Genomic DNA, 18,970 nt, shown 5'->3' with positions numbered 1-18,970 from the left:
AAAAAAAGAGTGTACAAGTAGGGGGAGAGGGAGAAGCAGGCTCCTTGCTGAGCAGAGAGCCCGATGATGATGATTATGATCATGATCATGATCATGAGGATGATCCTGATGATGATGATGGTGGTGATGATGGTGGTGGTGGTGGTGATGCAGGGCTCAATCCCAGGACCCTGGGATTATGACCTGAGCTGAAGGCAGATACATAACCAACTGAGCCACCCAGATGCCTCTGTTATCTTAAAATGTAAATACTTGTTTGGAATGGGTCACCAAACAAGTGAAAAAATTTGTAAACCTATAAGCCTCTTCTTTAATATTTTTTTTTAAAGATTTTATTTATTTATTTGACCGAGAGAAATCACAAGTAGATGGAGAGGCAGGCAGACAGAGAGAGAGGAGGAAGCAGGCTCCCTGCCAAGCAGAGAGCCCGATGCGGGACTCGATCCCAGGACCCTGAGATCATGACCTGAGCCGAAGGCAGCGGCTTAACCCACTGAGCCACCCAGGCGCCCCTAGCCTCTTCTTTAATATTAAGATGAAAGATGAGCCAGTGTTCTTCTTGCTGGTTAGGTCATTTCACTAGAAAGCACCATCATTTGCCCAGTATCTTAGGTTTTTTTACCTTACTAATGGAAGATGCTCTCTTTTGGCAAACAGGGAAAATTGTAGGTTTATCTTTAACCAGACCACAGGGAAGCTGAATAGAACAACTTCGACTATTCTTTTTTCACCAGACAGTACACGTCAACTAAAACGTGGGTCAGCCATTATGATGGGTAAATACTGAGGAGGGGTGGACAGGAAAGGAAAAACAATCTGCAATTTCACTAATTTGCTGTGTCATTGTAAATGACAAGACTTCCGGATCACATAATGTTGACATCAGGTCACTTGGCTCACCTACTGATTGCAGAGCATCCCAAAGAGATTAAGGGGCACTCACTCAAAATGCCAGTGAAGCTGGCTACTGGAGCCTGGAGAATAGAGGGCAATGCCCTCTTCTCAGCTCTAGCTTGTCGATAGGTGGGAAAATGGACCTGGGCAATAATATCTTCAAGTGAAGCTTGAAGTCCAGGTTTTAGTGTGAAATCTCCCAATTTTTAAATATTGGCAACCACATATTTAAAGATTTTTGAAAATTATGCCACCCAAATACATATCTGTGGGTTTCCAGTTTGTGGGCTTTGGGTTAAGGCATATAATATAGTCCACAAAATTGTGCTTTAATCAACAATTATAAAAATGAAATGTGTTTTTGAATAATTATAATTCAGTAAACACACGTTAGTACCTGCTTGAGTGCTTTGCATTTTATTTAATGCTATGGTAGATATGAAAGAAAGAATTCTAGGGGATTATAATTTAGTTAGGGAGAAAGGACTGAGTATCCATGAAACAACCAGAAGATATCATAAATAAGTATATGCTTCATGACTTTGAGATGAGGAGTTGTATCACCTACATGCTCAGAAAAGGCCAGAATAATTCATCAAAGTGGTCAGTGATTTTACTATGCTATCTTCCATGGTTCAGACTGTGAAGGTCTTATTCACTGCACTTTCCAAAATATATATAGTCATTACTTCCAGGCTCCCAGTATAGATTCCCAGAGTAGGTCCAGTCTTGCGTATGTACTCCAAAGCCACATAGTAAGTGGTCTAGACTCAATTATCTAGCTCTTACCCAAAATGGGACTGGTATTTTTTTTTTTTTTTTTTTTTGTCTCCTAAATCTATTCCTCCTTCTGTTATTTAGGATGCATTCTTACTCAAGTAATAAAAAAATCATTTCAAGCTGACTTAAACTATAAGGGGATATATCACCCAATATCCAGTTTGGAGATGAGGGAGGAATCGGGATTGTTTGATTCAGCCGCTCAGTGATATTGAGAGGTTCCCTTTTCTCCCTTATTTTGTTCTTTAATCCTCCTTGGCTGTCCTCCAATTGGCCTCTGTCACGTCTGCTGCAGACATTCCATGAATCACATCCAAACAGTGTTTGGGGGAAAGGGGACTGATTCTTTTTGTTTCTCTATCTTATGACTGGGGAAATCTTTCATGGAAATTCTCTGGAATACTTGTTTTACTTGTCAGGGCAGAGTCATGCATCTGCTCCTGACCCAATCACTGGTGATCAGAATGGGACCATCCTCATAGTCATAGGCCAGGATTCCTCAACAGGGGTTTATTGGTGCTTCAGGGAAGATCAGGGAAGATATTTCGAACCTTTGTTTTGTGAAGCCGTCCCATGCATTTCAGGATGTTCTCCCATTATGAGACCTTGAATGAGAAATACTTTTCGGTCACTAGGAAAACCCGAAAGTTCCCCACCTGACATTTCCTGAGAGCCCACAACAGGAGGAGCTTGTCCTGTTTAGGACGACTGGCTTAGAATAGTCAATTTGAAGGAATGAATTAGAGAGTCAGTCACAAAGTCTGTGACACTCTTCCCTTCACGTTTCCCCATTTTATCACCATTGCCCTTATTATTCAAACCGGAAACTGAAGTGACATTCTTCAAACATGCTTCTTCCCCACCTGCAGTATCTAATAGTGACCACGTCTGCCAAAATATACCTTAACTCTATCTATTGATCTTGGTCGTCTCTGTCAATACCACAGCCCGGGGCGCCATCTCTTTTAGACAATTGTAACAGCTTTCTAACTGGTCTGCTTTCATTCTTGCTCCTTGCTCTTCCAATAGCAGCAAATATGACCTTAAAATATATTCAGCATATGGAACTCTGTTTAATGAATTCCTACTAAATTTTTGGTTTATTTATTTTTTTCTCTCACTTGAACTCATGAACATAAGTCATACCTTTATAGTAGGTTGGATTACTTTTCCTAATTCTTCCTTTCTTCCTTGCCAAGGAATTACATAGCCATGTCTTTTTACCATGTGAGCTTTTAGTTCCTCCCTCAAGAGTAAGCAGATTTTATTTCCTTATCGCAGTGATATTGTATTTGGCTATATGCCTTTCTTTGGCCAACAGAAAGTGGTCTGGAGAAACGTGATGTTTCAGTTTGCCCCTCTTACAGTCCTATGTGTGAAGATTGTACTATGAGTAGCTTCTGGTCTCAGAAAGAAATCTCATGGTGTAAACCAGAAGGCAACACAATCTAGATTCAAACCAAGCTGAACCCTTGATAATATGTAGAGCTGTAAGCAAGAAAAATACATATTTGCTGTTGTAACTGAGATTTTGAGTTTATTTTTCGAATGTAGAATTATTGTACCAATAGTCTAATTATAATTAGCAATAATTAGCAATAGTTGAATAATCTTATTCAGGGTTTCAGGCTAATAATGTGGCACACAGCAGGTATAAATAAATATCTCTTCAATAAATAATGATGCTAATGGTTAAATTAGTTTTATGAACAGTAACTACATTTGAATTTATTCTAATTGTTTCTTCCTTAGTTGCTCTTGTCAGATTTTTCTACAAGTGTTATCTCATTGATCGTATAGATCCTTTTGGAAAGCAGAATTCAAAGACACTCTTCAATTAAAGTTGTTTCACATTTTCAGGTCTGTAGTTGCAGTGTCCATCAAATAATTGGTGTAGTATCATGAGGGCTGTGTGGAAGTAAGTGAATTGGTTTGTTATGCAGAGAAATGAATTTATTCCCTGTCGGAGTTCCACCATTCAGCATGTCAAGTTTCCTAGTACAAACTGTATACCCCAGTGCAGGCTTTGGTAGACACTTCTATCCTATGGGTTTTAAAGATGATAGAATAAAGACCAATCATATAGTCAATCCACAAACATCTTGTTAAGAATATACCAAGTGCAAACTGTATGTCCATGTCTGAGCAAGGTAGAAAGTGAGAAGAAATTGGAAAGTTGGAAGGAAAGAAAAGTGATAAGAAAGTGACTGCAGAGTTATAGGAAATCCTGGCTCTGGCCTCAAAGAGCTTACAATTTCACGGACACTGAGACCAGTGTCTAGCATATCACTGTGAACAATTCCCGACAGTTTACTTACAGAACAAACAAACTTTTTTTTTTTTTTCACTTGGGTGCCGCTTTTTAATTTGTGTAATCCTCATCACTCCAATGCTGATGACTTTGTTTAAGAGAGCCCACTGTGTTGATGGCTGTCTTGTAGACAGTATCAAAGGGATTTCCCTATTTAATGTTTACACTGATGGCTACAGATGGGGTTCCCTGCTTCAATGAGGCTGTTGGGAATTTTCTTCAAATGGCTCCATTCAGGCATACTTATTATTTAATTGAAGGATCAGGGGAAACTTAGCCCAGAGGAAAGAAGACAGAGGGAGCATGTTCGGGAACATCAAGTATTTTAAAGCCTGTCAACTGGAAGAAGGATTGAATATGAGGTAGGGAGACCAGATTGAGTGTAAGCTGTATTCATCAGAGAATTTGGGGTTGCCCTGAATGGCTTAGAGGACTTTACATAAGGGGATGGGGAGAAGGAAAAGTACTCTCCATTGTCCACTTATAAGAGTATAGTCACGGTATTCACTCCTCTCTGCCCTTGGTTTAGAGTACACCAGTGTCCTGAGTCTGGCCCTAAGGTCCTGGACAGTCTTACCATCTGGAAGGCGAAGCAGTAGCTCTGATGTGTGTCTCCCTTCTTCCATTAGGTGTCCAGGAGTGTAGCTGTGGAACTGCATATTCTCCAGGGCCAAACGGTGATTATGGGGCGTGCTGGAAGCAGTGACCGGAGAATCACTGTGAGAGGCAGGTGCTTTTTCTAAACTAGAATGCAGGGGTGGGCCCTCTATACTGGCCTCAGCTGGGGTCACTGCAGGAGTATCTTGCTCATGGCAGTCCTTTCCATTGTTCATGGCCTGGACATCTCCTTTACCCTAGAGTGATCCCAGACTGGGCTCAGGTCATCTTTTGCCTCTCAGACCCAGAGCACCACCACCCTCTTTGCTTTTTTACCTGTCTTCCTCCCTGGCTGTCACCATGCCATTTCTGATCAAGCCTTACTCATAATCAGTGCTCATCCTGTTTCTTTTCTCTAACAATTGATCTACTTATCAGAAAAAGTATAGATGTTAGAAACCACACCAAGACTTATTTTTTTCTCTCCTTATTGGGAGGATATCTTATGTGTTTCTCTACAGTTATAAAGAATTTCTGAAACTTCATTACCAAACAGGGAGGAAAAGTACAGGTTAAGCCTTTTTCTGGAACCCTTGCTTCCACTGCACGAGTTTAGATGCTTTTGGGAAAGAACTCATTCCCAGAGAAGATAATGAAGTTATTAATAATACCTTAAGGGCAGGAGAATATACTTAGGGAGAGTTAAATGGAAACCTTAGCAAGAAAACTTCTAAGGTCTGTAATTTAATGAACTAATTCCAATTTTGCCCTGCAGATTACTATGTATCTCAACTTCTACACACTCATACTTTTCCCAAATCCGGTGAGTATCTTTATGATCATTACTTTAAATTCTCTATCAAGCATATTACTTATATCCATTTCACTTAGGTCTCTTGCTGTGTTTTGGTCCCGTTCTTTCATTTGGGACATATTTCTCTGTCTTCTCATTTAGTCTCTCTGTGTCTGCTTCTCCATGTTAGGAAAGTCAGCTACTTCTCTTGCTCTTAATGAAAGTAGCCTTATGACGAAGAGGTCTTGTAGTGCCCTGCAGTGCGATGTCCCCTGTTCTCCGGGGCCTGGAATTCTGGAAGTATCTCCTACGTGTATTGCATGTGCTTTGCTGTTGAGTCCTGACCTCTTTTTCCTTCAGTCCAGATGTCTTCAGAGACTCTCTCTGCCTAGTGTGGGAAGTATTTGGTCCCCAGAAGGGTGGGGTGTGTTTTAACAAAGTATCCAGTGACCTGCTTATGAAGTGGGACCTACCCTCTGCCAGGGGAACTGAGGTCCTGCAAAATGAGTGGTTTGGCAGGTGTGGTATTGGCAGGGTTTGTGCTGGTCTTCCGGGGGAGGGGCCCCGCAGTGTGGGGACTAAGGTGAGTGTGAGTGGGAAGGACGGATCCGTTCTGTTTAAGGGGGTATGGAGGGGGGTGATTTATGTAAGCAAGTTAAGTAGCAAGTGTCAGTGCTAGTTCCTGCAGGTGGCCATTGTTTATGGTGGGGGCTGGTGAGGGAAATGGAGCCTGCTAGCTGCTTTGCTCCTGGAGGAGTCTCCCCATGATTCCTGTCTCTCCTGGCTATGCTCTGAGATAAGCAAATCATTCTTCCTACCATCTGCACCCCACCCCCACCCCATGTTTTTGAAACTGCTGGTTCTGTGCTCTATCTGCAAGGGCTGTTTGTCATGCTTTCTCTTTAAGTTTGGAAATTCTGCTTCTTAATGCCCTCCAGGCTCTACCGGAGCTGAACCTAACTGATTTTTTAAAACTCCAGGCTTTATGTCCTGCTGGTTGTAAGAACTCATGAAATTCAGCCCCTCTTGCTTTCAAAGGCAAATATTACGGGGATTTACCCTCCCTGGTTTGTGGGCTCCTTGGTGTGAAAGTCTGTTTTTCAGCCTTCTGCACCACGGGCTCCCTTCCCACCACAGACAGCTACGGTCCTTTTCCAACTCGCATTTTCACCTTTCCTACCTTCTTTAATGTGGCCTCTTCTCTGCCTTTAGTTGTGGAGTTCGTTCTGCCAGTCTTTTTTTTTTTTTTTTGCCCGCAAGATTTTATTAGTTTATTTTCCAGTGAGAGAGAGAGAGGAAAAAACAGGCATAAGCCGAGGGAGCAGCAGGCAGAAGAGAAGCAGGCTCCCCGCTGAGTTTTTATGCTCTTGTGAGTGTTACCTTGTTGTATCCGTAGGCTGGGGCAAACTTAGTGTTCTCCTACCCTGTCATCTTCCCCGTGGGCCAGTGTCTGCTTAATACATTTTTCTCATCAACCACCATGTTTGAGAACTGATACTGAGATAGCACTCATTCAATTCTCACAACATCTTTTGGAGGGTATATTACCTTAATTTTAAGAAGGAGAAAATTGGACTTAGAAAGAATTGCATACATGTTTAAGATAAGTTAGAAAACGATGGAGACTGGACCGACATTCTGATTACCCTGAATCCCAAAACTCACTTTCCTCTATACCATAATCTACAACCAAGAGAAGGCAAAGTCCTCTGGGAATGAGATCCAAGTTGAGTGTTTGGGAGGAGTAAAGGCAGGAAAAAGATACGGAGATTGAGATTGAAATTGAAATTGTCAAATTCACAACATTCAAGGGTCAGCCTTATAAGAGCCATGAACGGCTATACTTTACAGTAGAAGAAGCAGGTTTACATTATATGGAAGTGCTAAATAGGAAATTAGTATGCCTTTTTGTTTCTGCTCTGCAATAAGAGCTGCCTCTAACATTTCTTTTAAGTACCAGCTGTGCAGTCCTTCATGGAATTTCTTTCAGTAAGGGGCTGTGAGTTATTTACCTTCTTTGTCATATCTCCTCTACATGTGTCTGTGTTTCTTGTCTTTAAAAAACTTTTTTTGCTTGTATGATCTGTTTTAACTTATTTTCTACAATGATTTGGAAACAGTCTGTCATTTAGAAGACATACAGACTTTAGTACAACTGCTGCTAACCTTAAAATTGTAAGCAATTAACCTGGAAATACAGGGATTGCTGCTTTTATGTCTTTCTTCCCAACCATTGTCAATTTAAATTGGTGTTATAAACCTAAACTCTTGTTTTCTTTCCTTCCTTTTGAATTATCCCTATTACTTATTAACTTATCCCTATTACTTTAAAACCTTATGTTTGGTGATCAGATTTGTGTGTCTATCTAATATAACTACTGGTATTTAGGTATAGCATTCTAATTTTAATATTAGCTAACTGATTCTTATAATAATTTTCTCATAGTTAATCCTTAATCTCCCATTCCCATGCCATTGTTTTGCATTCACTTAAGGTAGATTTTTTTTTTTTTTTCTGGAAAGATATTTGAATGGCTGCTATATTTTCTGAGCCTTTCCACATATGAAGTTGTCTTTTTTGTTGGCTTCACACATTAATAACTTTGCCAGATATTGAATTCTGGCACCATTACCTTTTAATTTATATTGGTAAAGATGTTATTACATAGTGTTCTATGATTAAGTGTTATTGAAAAAAAGCTGTGTTTGGGCTGCCTGGGTGGCAGAGTCAGCTGAGTGTCTGACTCTTGGTTTTCGCCCCAGTCGTGATCTTAGGATTGAACCCGGTGGCAGTCTCTGCATTCAGTGCAGAGTCTGCTTGGGATTCTTTGTTCCTCTCCCTCTGGTCCTCCCCTCTCAAATAAATAAATAAATTTTAAAAACAAACAAAAGAAAACTGTGTTGGAACACCTGGGTGGTTCAGTTGGATAAGTGTCAGACTCTTGATTTCATCTCAGTTCATGATCTCAGGATGGTGGGATGGAGTCCCATTTGGGGCTCTGTGCTCAGCAAGAGCTGGCTTAAGATTTTCTCTTACTCTCTCCCTCTGCCCCTCCCCCATGTGTGTACATACTCTCTCTCTCAAATAATTAAATCTTTAGGGGGAAAAAAAGAATACTGCAGTATAGACGACTCTATGATTAAATGCTATTGAAAGAAAACTATGCAACTTGATTTTATTTCATTTGGGTCCATCTTCTTTATTTATATAATTTGAAAATTATACTAAGTATGATTTTATTTTATTTTATATATATTTTTAAATTTTTTATTTATTTATTTGAGAGAGAAAGGGAGCATAAGCAGGTGGAAGGGTAGAGGGGTGTTTTAGGTCCTTAGAATTTTCATATAAATATTGTAAATAGCTTGTCAATTTCACAAAGAAGTAAGGACTTTCTTCAGAAAATTGTTCCTTTATTATTTGCTTTGATTCTTTCTTTCCTTCTTTTCTCCATTCCTTCCTTCCCTATTGATCATAGATTGAAGCATCTATTTCTTTCTCTCTTTTTTCTGTTTTCTCTCATAGTTAAAGTTTTTAGGGCTTCCATGGGAGTTCTAGCTAAATTTCTCCAAGTAATCTTAGAGTTTACCGATCGGACTTTCTGTTTTTAACGGTCTCCTTTGTGGATTTAACTTAGTGATTGTGTTTTCATTTCTAACTAATTGTTAGTCTTTGATTTATCCCTCTTAACTGTACTGTCAACTCACTGGTCCTTTGAATCTTGCTGGTACATGGATTAGTCATTTTCTAAAGTTTATTTGATTCTGGCAGTAAATCAGTATCTGATGTAACCAGTTTTTTTCACAAAAGAAGGAAGTGTCAGGGTTGTTTTGTTTTCTCCTTTTAACCTAATATAGTGCCTTCAGCATAAGTGTCCCCCAAAGTGTACCTGTTGAATCAGTGGATAAGTATAATTTTTCTAAGTGCTTCCCTTTAATTATACTCCAAAACTTTTTATGTTTCATGATTTTGCAGTTTTCTTTTACTTCCAGAAGGTTGGCTATGCTTGCCAGCCTTTGTAGGAGTTGAGTGGGTTTTGTTAGAAATTGGTATGCTTCCTGATATTCCCAAATGTTACAGAGAGGCCCTGTGAGTCTAGATAGAAGGAAGTAGGGAAGAAGCAAACAACCAAATCCACAAAAATATAAATTACCAGTATGAGAGGACCAGGGAGGGAGAGAGCTGATGCTGTGAGGTATTATGGCATGGAGCTATGTTTCTGTGACATGTATTAGCTATCCCATGAGTGTAATTCCAGGCCTGCTTCAGTCCTACCTTTGCTACAAGCAAACCATGGAGTCCTGTGCTATTAGACTGAAAAGGCAAGAAAGAAGAAATATACATGGTCTGAAAGTGCCCTTTAGTTAATAAAAGTTGGTTGAAATATCTTCTTATTTGTTGTCTAATATTTTAATTCTCATGGGGGCCTTCTACCCTTTTTTATTTTGGGTATGGAGTAATAGAGATCTCTTCTAGTGTCCAGTGCTAAGGCAATGTTTCTAATTTGAATATTCTATTGATCACCTTAGTGAGATTTTGGAAGGAAAGCTAGACTTTTGAGCTTATGTAGCCATATTTCTCAGAAGTCACATAGACTTTAAAAGCCCTAGTCCAACATGGTATCTTATTTTATAGCTTGAAATAAGGGTGCAATTTTCAACTTCTTTTGGGTCTGCAGTTGTGCCAGAATGACCGAGAGAAGGGTTTCCCTTTGCCTTAAACCTAAAAGTATCATTCTTCTAATGATAGGGCCCATGTTTTTAACCAAGCATTGTCTTGGGTTCCTACTGGAAATGTACCCCATTCCTTTTTCTTTTCCTTCCACGAACTATTATTTCACTTCTGAAAACACAGGTATAGAAAATCACTGACCTCTGTCACAGAAATGTACATTTGATGACATTTGTCTGATGTATTGGGAAAGGAAATGTCATCTTTTGCTAGATTTCTCTAGTCAAGAAAGATTGAATATTACAACATCAGAGTTCTAGCTGTTTTCCTGACTTTTTAGTTCTGTTAGTACATCTGTGCTTGAGGCAGTAGGAGCATCAACAAAATAAAATAACTGTACTTTGCAAAGGAGGAAAATTTCCTGTTTAGATTCGTCATTGAGAGCAATAGATTGGCCACCTTCTAAATGTTTCTTAGGAGGAAAGGTCCTGATTTTATGTTGCTCTACAGCTTATCTGCCCATCAGAAGTGTTCCTGAGAGTAGATTAACTTTATTATTTGTTTCCAACACAACAAATTTAAGCAATTAGAATTTAAGCTGGTAATTTAATCACCCGACAGCTAAAGAAGATTGCATATTGTACGGAGACCAATATATCTATTTTATGTGGCAAATGGATAGTCTTATTCACCATGATTCATTTACCTGCTGTTTTGTGTGCACATTCTTTTGTCAAATTGATGGGTGACACAAGCTGTTCTACTAATACCAAAGAGAAATTACTGTTTTACCACAATGTTCAGCGGCAATATTTTTGCTTTGTATATATAAAATTTCATGCAGGTAAATGAAATATCAGTCAATAAATATTTATCGAACCTCTTAGCTTATGTTTAGTGCCTTGCTGGATTCAGTGGAGGATACAAAAATGCATAAAGTATGGTACTTGCACGTAAGTTAGAGAAGAAATTTGGTCTATATAGCTTTATGTGTTCTATTGCATTTTAATAAGTTTGAACATAAGTTAGAAATCTTTTTATCTAGGCCTTTTATTTATTTTTTCAAATTTTTATTTAAATTCTAGTTGGTTAACATATAGTATAATATTGGATTCAGGAGTAGAATTTAGTGATTCATCACTTACATTTAACACCCTGTGCTCATCACAACAAGTGCCCTTCTTAATGCCCAGCGTCCATTTAGCCCAATCCCCGCCCACCTCCCTCCATCAACCCTCAGTTTATTCTAACGTTAAGAGTCTCGTGGTTTAAAAGAAAAAAATTCTAGCTAAAGAGAAAGACTCTCTGTATTTGTTTTTTTCGTTAATTTTTATTTATTTATTTTTAAAAGATTTTATTTATTTATTTGGCAGACAGATCACAAGTAGGCAGAGAAGCAGGCAGAGAGAGAGGAGGAAGCAGGCTCCCCACCGAGCAGAGAACACAATGCAGAACTCGATGCGGGGCTTGATCTCAGGACCCCGAGATCATGACCCAAGCAGAAGGCAGAGGCTTTAACCCACTGAGCCACCCAGGTGCCCCGACTATCTGGGTTTTTTAAAAGGCCTAGGTGTGGAGGGAAGCAAGCCATATCTAAGCCTTTTAAAAAGCACAGATAGTCTTTCTCTCTAGCCAGACTTTTAAATTTTTTTTAATAGGGAGAATTAAAATTTGTATTTAACAAGTAAATGGAACTGATTTTATTCGTGGGCTAGGCCTTCTTATTGGACTAGTGAATTGAACACAACAGGCATATAGTAGATAAGCAACCCTGACACTTAAATGCATTCTATTTGAGTGTGTGAAACAAAAAAATAAACCAACAATTATAGCATGATAAGTGATTTAATAGATATTTGCAGACTATTGTCTGTGGTCATATCACCTAACTTAGAATATCAGGAAACGTTCCTGGGAAGTAGAGGTAGTTGATCTATGCCTCAAAAATGGAGAATGTTGTGCTCAGAAGTCTAGCATTTTCCATACATGGATCTTAGGCATTTGAATATACTATAGTCCCTTTTATCTTAAAAAAATAAACCACCGAGGTCTTCCTGGGCTCCTGTAAGACCTTCAAGCTGCTGCCCCATCATGCTCCTCTACTTCATAGTCAGACCTCCCCATCTTACAGGCACTCTTCATTTTAGCACTATTCACTTCCACTCACACCATTTCATTGATTGGCTTTTATCAGGACCACCAGGGACTTAAAGACTTAAGAGGACAATATTCAGTTCCCACCTTACCAGGAACTCTCTTTAGTTTTTGTATTTTATCAACTCCTTTTTGCAAACATGGTTTTTCTTTGACTTTTGTGAAACTCAAATTCCCTCTTTTTTTTTTTTTTTTTAATCTTTCTTCTCTTTCTTTAGTTCCTTCTCATTTTGGTTTGGAGACTTCTTCTTCTCTTCCTGTTCTTTAAATGCTGAAGCTCCTTGTGGGTGCATCCTAGGATGATCTTGTCTTGTCTTTCAGGACATTTCATTTCACTTCAAAGATGTCCCATATCACGTTTTTATTTAAGACTCTCCCAGACTTCTCTCCTGAGAACATCATGTAACTATCCAAAGGTTCTCTGGACATCTCCATTTGGATGGTCCTATGGACATCTCAGATTATAGTGTTCAAAGCATGATCTTTGCCTTGAAATCTGTTTTTCCTCTGGAAGATGGGAATGGGCCATACCCTAAATTTCAGAAAGATAAAGCCTGGAATTCATTTTCAATACCTCCTTCTCCCTTCCTTCACACAGATAATCATATATTGCCTTGAGGATTTTACATCTAAAGTGTTATTTAATCCACCCTCTTTATTCCAGTTCTATAGTCTCTACCCTTAGGTTAGGTTCCTCTTTCACTCAGACCTCCATGACAACCTACTGAGTGGTACCTCCGATTCTACTCTTACTTCACTCCAATCCATTGTCTTCACAGAAGAAGTATGATCTTTTAAAAAGACAAATCAGATCATTCAACCTATAAAATCCTTCACAGGATTCCCATTGCTTAGAGTCTGTAGGATCTGGATTTGCCCCAACTCCAGCTCTCTCTGTGGTGCCAGAATACCCAGGTAAATGCTGAATCTTTCATCCAGATTGTCATATACAGAACAGCAACTGGTCAGAGTGAACTTTTGAGGAACTTCCTCCAAATTTACATATTAGAAATACCGAGAGATTCTAACCATGTGGCTTCACATTCCCATGTCTTTGGTCATCATTTTTTCCTCTTCCAGAAGCCTCCCTCTTTTCTGCCTAGCATCCTTTTCCCCGTAAGTGTTCCTTTAACATTCATGTGTGATAAAGATTCTCACTTCTGTGTTTCTAAAGAACTCTGTAATTTTTGAAAATCACCCTAGCTCACAGTTATTGAGTATTTGCCCTAACTGGGGTTCATTTTAAGCGATTTAGCTATATTTTCTCATTTAATCCTCAAAACAGCCCTTTAAGGAAGGTACAAATTATTATTCCCATTTTACAGACAAGGAAACTGAGGCACTGGGAATTTCAATAACATAAATACATGGTGGGGTTAGAATTTGAACCCAGGCACTTTTACTACCTGTCTGTGTGCTCACCACTGTGTTATTTGCACATTAAAATTATTTGTTTCAAGGTCTATAATCATCATAAGACTGTAAGCATGTTGACTTTAGGAATTATGATTTAGTCACTGCTCTATTTTTACAATCTACCTTACTGGCTGGCCTATAGAACTGTTCTTTTGTTTTTGTTTTTTTAATATTTTATTTATTTATTTTACAGACAGATCACAAGTAGGCAGAGAGCAGGCAGAGAGAGAGGGGGAAGAAGGCTCCCTGCTGAGCAGAGAGCCTGATGCGGAGCTCGATCCCAGGATCCTGGGATCATGACCTGAACCGAAGACAGAGGCTTTAATCCACTAAGCCACCCAGGCGCCCCTATAGAACTATTCTTAAATACTTGTTGAAACAAACTGAATCAGTTGGCTGTCTTGACATTGTATAGACAGGATTTCACTCCTCTTAGAGCTCAGTGGATATTTAGAGGTAACGGAATTTATAGCCATTATGGAATGTATGTGGTAGAAGAAGCCCCAGCATCCAAAGATTACACATTCTTTGTGAAACATTATCCATTTGGCTGTGGTTTGCTTACCCGTGTTCAAAGGTCTGTGATTAATCCCTTTGCTCATCTCTTAGGCTGCCTTAGGCTGATATTACAAGGACTTTAAAGCAATCATCTTTGGCAGCTGAGCTCTTAGCAGGTCATCTTCATGCTATTAAAAGATACATACTTGTCCAGATAAATATCAGAACAGAGGGAAGAAGTTATCAAATCTCTTGGATTTCTAATATGTATGGAAGGAAATTGATATGGTTCAAAAGATAACTCTATGATATGTCATATGTGTGGGCCGTTTTTTTTTTTTTTTTTTTTACAATTACAACTACACTTTAAAATTTTTCTAGTATTTCAGGTGGATAAAGAAAATTAATAGTGTGATAGCTATTTTAATGCTTGTAATTACTAATGACTTGATTATACTTCTTGGAAGCAATAAACTTTTACATTCTTGCAGCAAAGCAGAAATAGAATTGGGGTTTCTTTCTTTCATTCTTTTGTGCTTTTTTTTTCCCCCCCTCTAGCTATGTAACATGAACCATAGGTTGGAAAAGATTTCAGGTGTTTCTTTCTACCCCAAAGAATGTAGGGATATATGCATAGAAAGACATCCATTAGGAAACACTTTGGGTCAAATCAAGGCTCTGATATGCACGGTATTTTATTATAGTCATCCGGTTCATGTACATGTGACTGTGATTGCAGTCCCATATCATCAGTGCTGTAATGGTTTCTTCACATACCAAAATGTTTAGCAGAGCCACCTTGTTTCTCTACCCTTTCATCTTACGCACATGGGAATGGTCAACTGTAAGCTGAGAAAAGAAAGGGAGATCTTCATAACTGCATTGTGTTTGACTTGTTTAATTTTAATTTATGGAATAGAGATTATGTTTAATTGGAAAAAGAAAGAATTACTTTTGGAACATTTGTTCAGTATGATTAATAAAAAAATAACCTCAACTGCAATTTTGTCAATAACAAATACGAGTATCATAAACCGCAACACAGCTGTTTCATGTTATTTGTGCTTCTATTTAGGTAGTGTGGTATGAACCTCAGAATGAAAACCAGCATGACAATATTATTTAAGTACTACTGAAAGGCCTCATACCATTTTCCAAGCAGCATGTTAAACTAAGGTCTGACCTTTCCATGCTCATTAGAATTTGCTGACTCTTCACGCAACTCTGGGGGTTCCCTTTCTGCCATTGTGGCAAAAGTGGCCAAGCAGTTCCCCCTATCATTTCTTCTCACTTTTATTACTGCTGAGTAGTTATTATAGTTGGCTGACAAAGTGATTGAATGTCAAAAACTCAAGTGTGAGGCACATGAAGCAATGTTCCTTTTTTTCTGAGAAACCTTCACTACCACCCAGAGTTGAGGATGACTGGCAAGAAGTTGAGTAATGCTGTTGAAAAGGCCGGTGGCCGTAACAGTTAGTATGCACGTTTGACTTTGCCACAAAGTCAAGTAATGGTCCCAGAGAAAGCAGGCCAGGACCAAAGGCAGCACACCATCCAGGACCCACACTCCTTCTACACTGTTGCTCTGCCATTCTCAACTTGTGATTTCCATCTTATGGTCTAAAGTAGCTGCTTTGATTCTCACCATCATATCAACTTTCTAAGTCAATAGTAAAGGAGAAATTGAAGTGGAGAGAATGCTTCTTTCCTTCCTTCCTTCCTTCCTTCCTTCCTTCCTTTCTTTTTTTCCCTCTCTCCTTCCTCCTCCCTCTCTCGCTCCCTTCCTTCCTACTTTCCATCCATCCATCATGACACAGAGGTTGCACCAGTGTTTCCCGCTCGCATCCCATAAGCCAGAACTCTGTTACATGAACCAACCTAGCTGCAGGGAGATTTGGGAAATGTAGTTTTTTGTTGAGTGGCCATCTGCTTAGCTAAATATCAGAGGTATTACAATTGAAGGAAAAAAGGAAAGCATGGATTTACAACTGATACTGTTATAATCACTGCTGGTGAAAACTGAGGGACAAAGTGATATGATGCAGAGGTACGCAGATGATCATCCTTTAGCTCTGGTAACTTGTAAGTATATAAGACACAGAGAACAATTATAGTTAACTAAAATTAACCAAGACGAGTTTGGAGAACCAGGTACAGAAGTAGGCTGAAAGCAGTGCAGCTACAAACATAATGCACATCATATTATGGAATGACCTACTTATTATAGTGCTGCTAGTGATATCTTAGATTCTTAATTCTGTTCCCAATCTCATTACTGAAAACTAGGTACTGGATGTTGCCAAAGTTAGAAATGAATTTTTTTTTTATTGTGGTAAAATTGGCATATAACATATTGGTTTCTAGCATATAATATAGTAAAATTGGCATATAACATATTGGTTTCTAGCATATAATATAGTAATTTGTATACCACAACTTCTTTAACCATTCATTGATCAATAGGACACTTAGGTTATTTCCATATCTTGGCTATTATAATGCTGCATAAACACAGGAGTGCATATATCATTTCAAATGATAAGTTCAAATTATTTTCCTTGGATAAATACCAAGACATGGAATAGATGGATCACATGGTAGTTCTATTTTTAATTTTTTGAGGTACCTCCACACTGTTTTCCATAGTGGCTGCAACAATTTGCATTCCCACCAATAGTATACAGATTTTTCTCTTTTCCCCATCCTCTCCAAGACTCGTTATTTCTTTTCTTTTTGCTACTAGCCACTCTGATGGATATGAGGTGATATCTCATCATGGTTTTGACTTGCATGTCCCTAATGATTTGTGATGTTGAACATCTTTTCATGTGCCTGTTGCCCATCTATATGTCTTCCTTGGAAAAATTCATATTTGGATCCTCTGTGCATTTTTAAATCAGATTGTTTATGTTTGGCTATTGAGTTGTTTGAGTATACGTACCGGATTTTAACTCTGGATATTTTGGATATTATAAATGTATTTTCTCATTCAGTAGGTTGATTTTTAATTTTGTTGATTGTTTCCTTTTTTGTGCAGAAGTTTTAGTTATATTTAGTCCCACTTATTTGTTTTTGCTTTTGTTACTTTTGCTTTTCGAGTCAGATTAAAAATTTCAACTCCAAGACCAATGTCAAGGAGTTTACCACCTATGTTTTCTTCTAAGAGTTTTATGTTTTCAAGTCTTATATTCAAGTCTTTAAACATTTTAAGTTAATTTTTATATATGCTATAAGATAGTGATCTAGTTTTATTCTTTTGTATGTGAATGTCCAGTTTTCCAATGCTGTTTATTGAAGAAATTGCTCTTTCTCCATTGTATATTCTTGACTCCTTTGTCAAGAATTAATTGGCCATATGCATATGGGTTTATTTCTAGGCCCTCCATTTTTTTAAATCTATATGTCTCTTTTTTATGCAAATTCCATACTGTTTTGATTACTGTAGCTTTGTAGTATTGTTTGAAATTAGGAAGCATGACACCTCCAGCTTTGCTCTTCTTTCTCACAATTGTTTTAGCTATTTGGGTTCTTTCATGGTTCCATACAAACTTTAGAATTATTTGTTCTAGTTCTGTGAAAAAGGCCTTTGGAATTTTAACTGGGGTTGCATTGAATATAAAAATTGCTTTGGGTAGTGTGGACATTTTAACAATATTAAGTCTTCCAATCCATGAGCACACAATATATTTCTATGTATTTGTGTCTTCTTCAGGTTTTTTCATCGCTGTCTTACAGTTTTCAGTACACATTTCTTTCACCTCCTCGGTTAAACTTATTCCTACCTTTTAAAAAAATGCAATTACAAGTGGGATTGTTTTCCTAATTTCTTTGTCAGGTAGTTCATTTTCACTGTACAGAAATGCAACTAATTGCTACTTTTGACTTTGTATTCTGCTACTTTATTGACTTTGTTTATTAGTTCTAGCAGGTTTTTGGTGGAATCTTTAGAGTTTTCTGTGTATAATATCCTGTCATCTGCAAATAGTGACAGTTTTACTTCTTCCTTTCTAATTTGGATGTCTTTTAGATCTTTCTCTTGCCTAATTGCGGTGGTTAGGATTTTCATACTGTGTTGAATAAAAATGGTGAGAGTGGACAGTGTTGTTTTGTTTCTGATCTTAGTTGAGTATGATCTTAGCTGGGGGTTTGTCATATTTGGCCTTTATTAAATTGAGATACTTTCCCTCTCTACCCTCTTTGTTGAGAGTTTTTATCATAAGTAGAGGTTGAATTTTGTGAAATGCATTTTCTATATCTATTAAGGTGATCATATGATTTTTATCCTTCATTTTGTTAATGTGGTATATCACATTGATTTGTGAATGTTGAACCATCCTTACATCCCTAATATAAATCCCACCTGATCATGGCATATTATCCTCGTAATGGATTGTTGAATTTGGTCTGCTAATATTTTGTTGAGGATTTTTGTATCTTCATTCATTAGGGATATTGCCTGTAATTTTCTTTTCTGTAAGCTTGTCTGCTACTGGAATGAGGGGAATGCTGACCTTGGAAACTGAGTTTGGAAGCATTCCCTGCAGTCAAATGTTTTAGAAGAGTTTGAGAAGGAAAGGTATTAAATCTCTTTTGAATGTTTGGGTAGAGTTCACCAGTGAGAGTCTCTGGTCCTGGATCATTTTGGATAGGTTTTTGATTATTGATTTAATTTCTTTACTAGTAATTAGACTGTTTAGATTTTCTATTTCTTCCTGATTTAGTCTTGGAAGATTGTATATATCTAGGAATTTGCCCATTTTTTTCTACAGTATCCAATTTGTTGGTATATAATTTTTCATAATAGTCTCTTGTAGCCCTTTTGGTATCAGTTGTAACTTGTCTTTGATTTCTGATT

The 18,970-nt window shown here is 38.1% G+C and overlaps 1 protein-coding gene across 2 annotated transcripts in view; it reads left to right on the top strand.

The window, feature by feature from the left end:
- LOC309869393 (uncharacterized protein) overlaps positions 1–18,970 on the top strand; it is a 138,774-nt gene that overhangs the window by 105,625 nt on the left and 14,179 nt on the right. The window contains exon 9 of one of the 2 annotated variants that reach the window (XM_082740409.1): positions 4,615–4,711. The exons of the other annotated variant lie outside the window; for it this stretch is intronic. Coding sequence (XP_082596535.1) covers positions 4,615–4,711 — 97 coding nt within the window. The remainder of the gene's footprint in view (positions 1–4,614; positions 4,712–18,970) is intronic. 2 annotated transcript variants of the gene reach the window in all.

This window comes from Mustela nivalis (genome assembly GCF_964662115.1).
Source record: "Mustela nivalis genome assembly, chromosome: 7".
In the NCBI taxonomy this organism is placed as follows: Eukaryota; Metazoa; Chordata; class Mammalia; order Carnivora; family Mustelidae; genus Mustela; species Mustela nivalis.
Note: the sequence above shows the minus strand (reverse complement) of the source record. Positions and strands in the feature narration are given on the sequence as shown.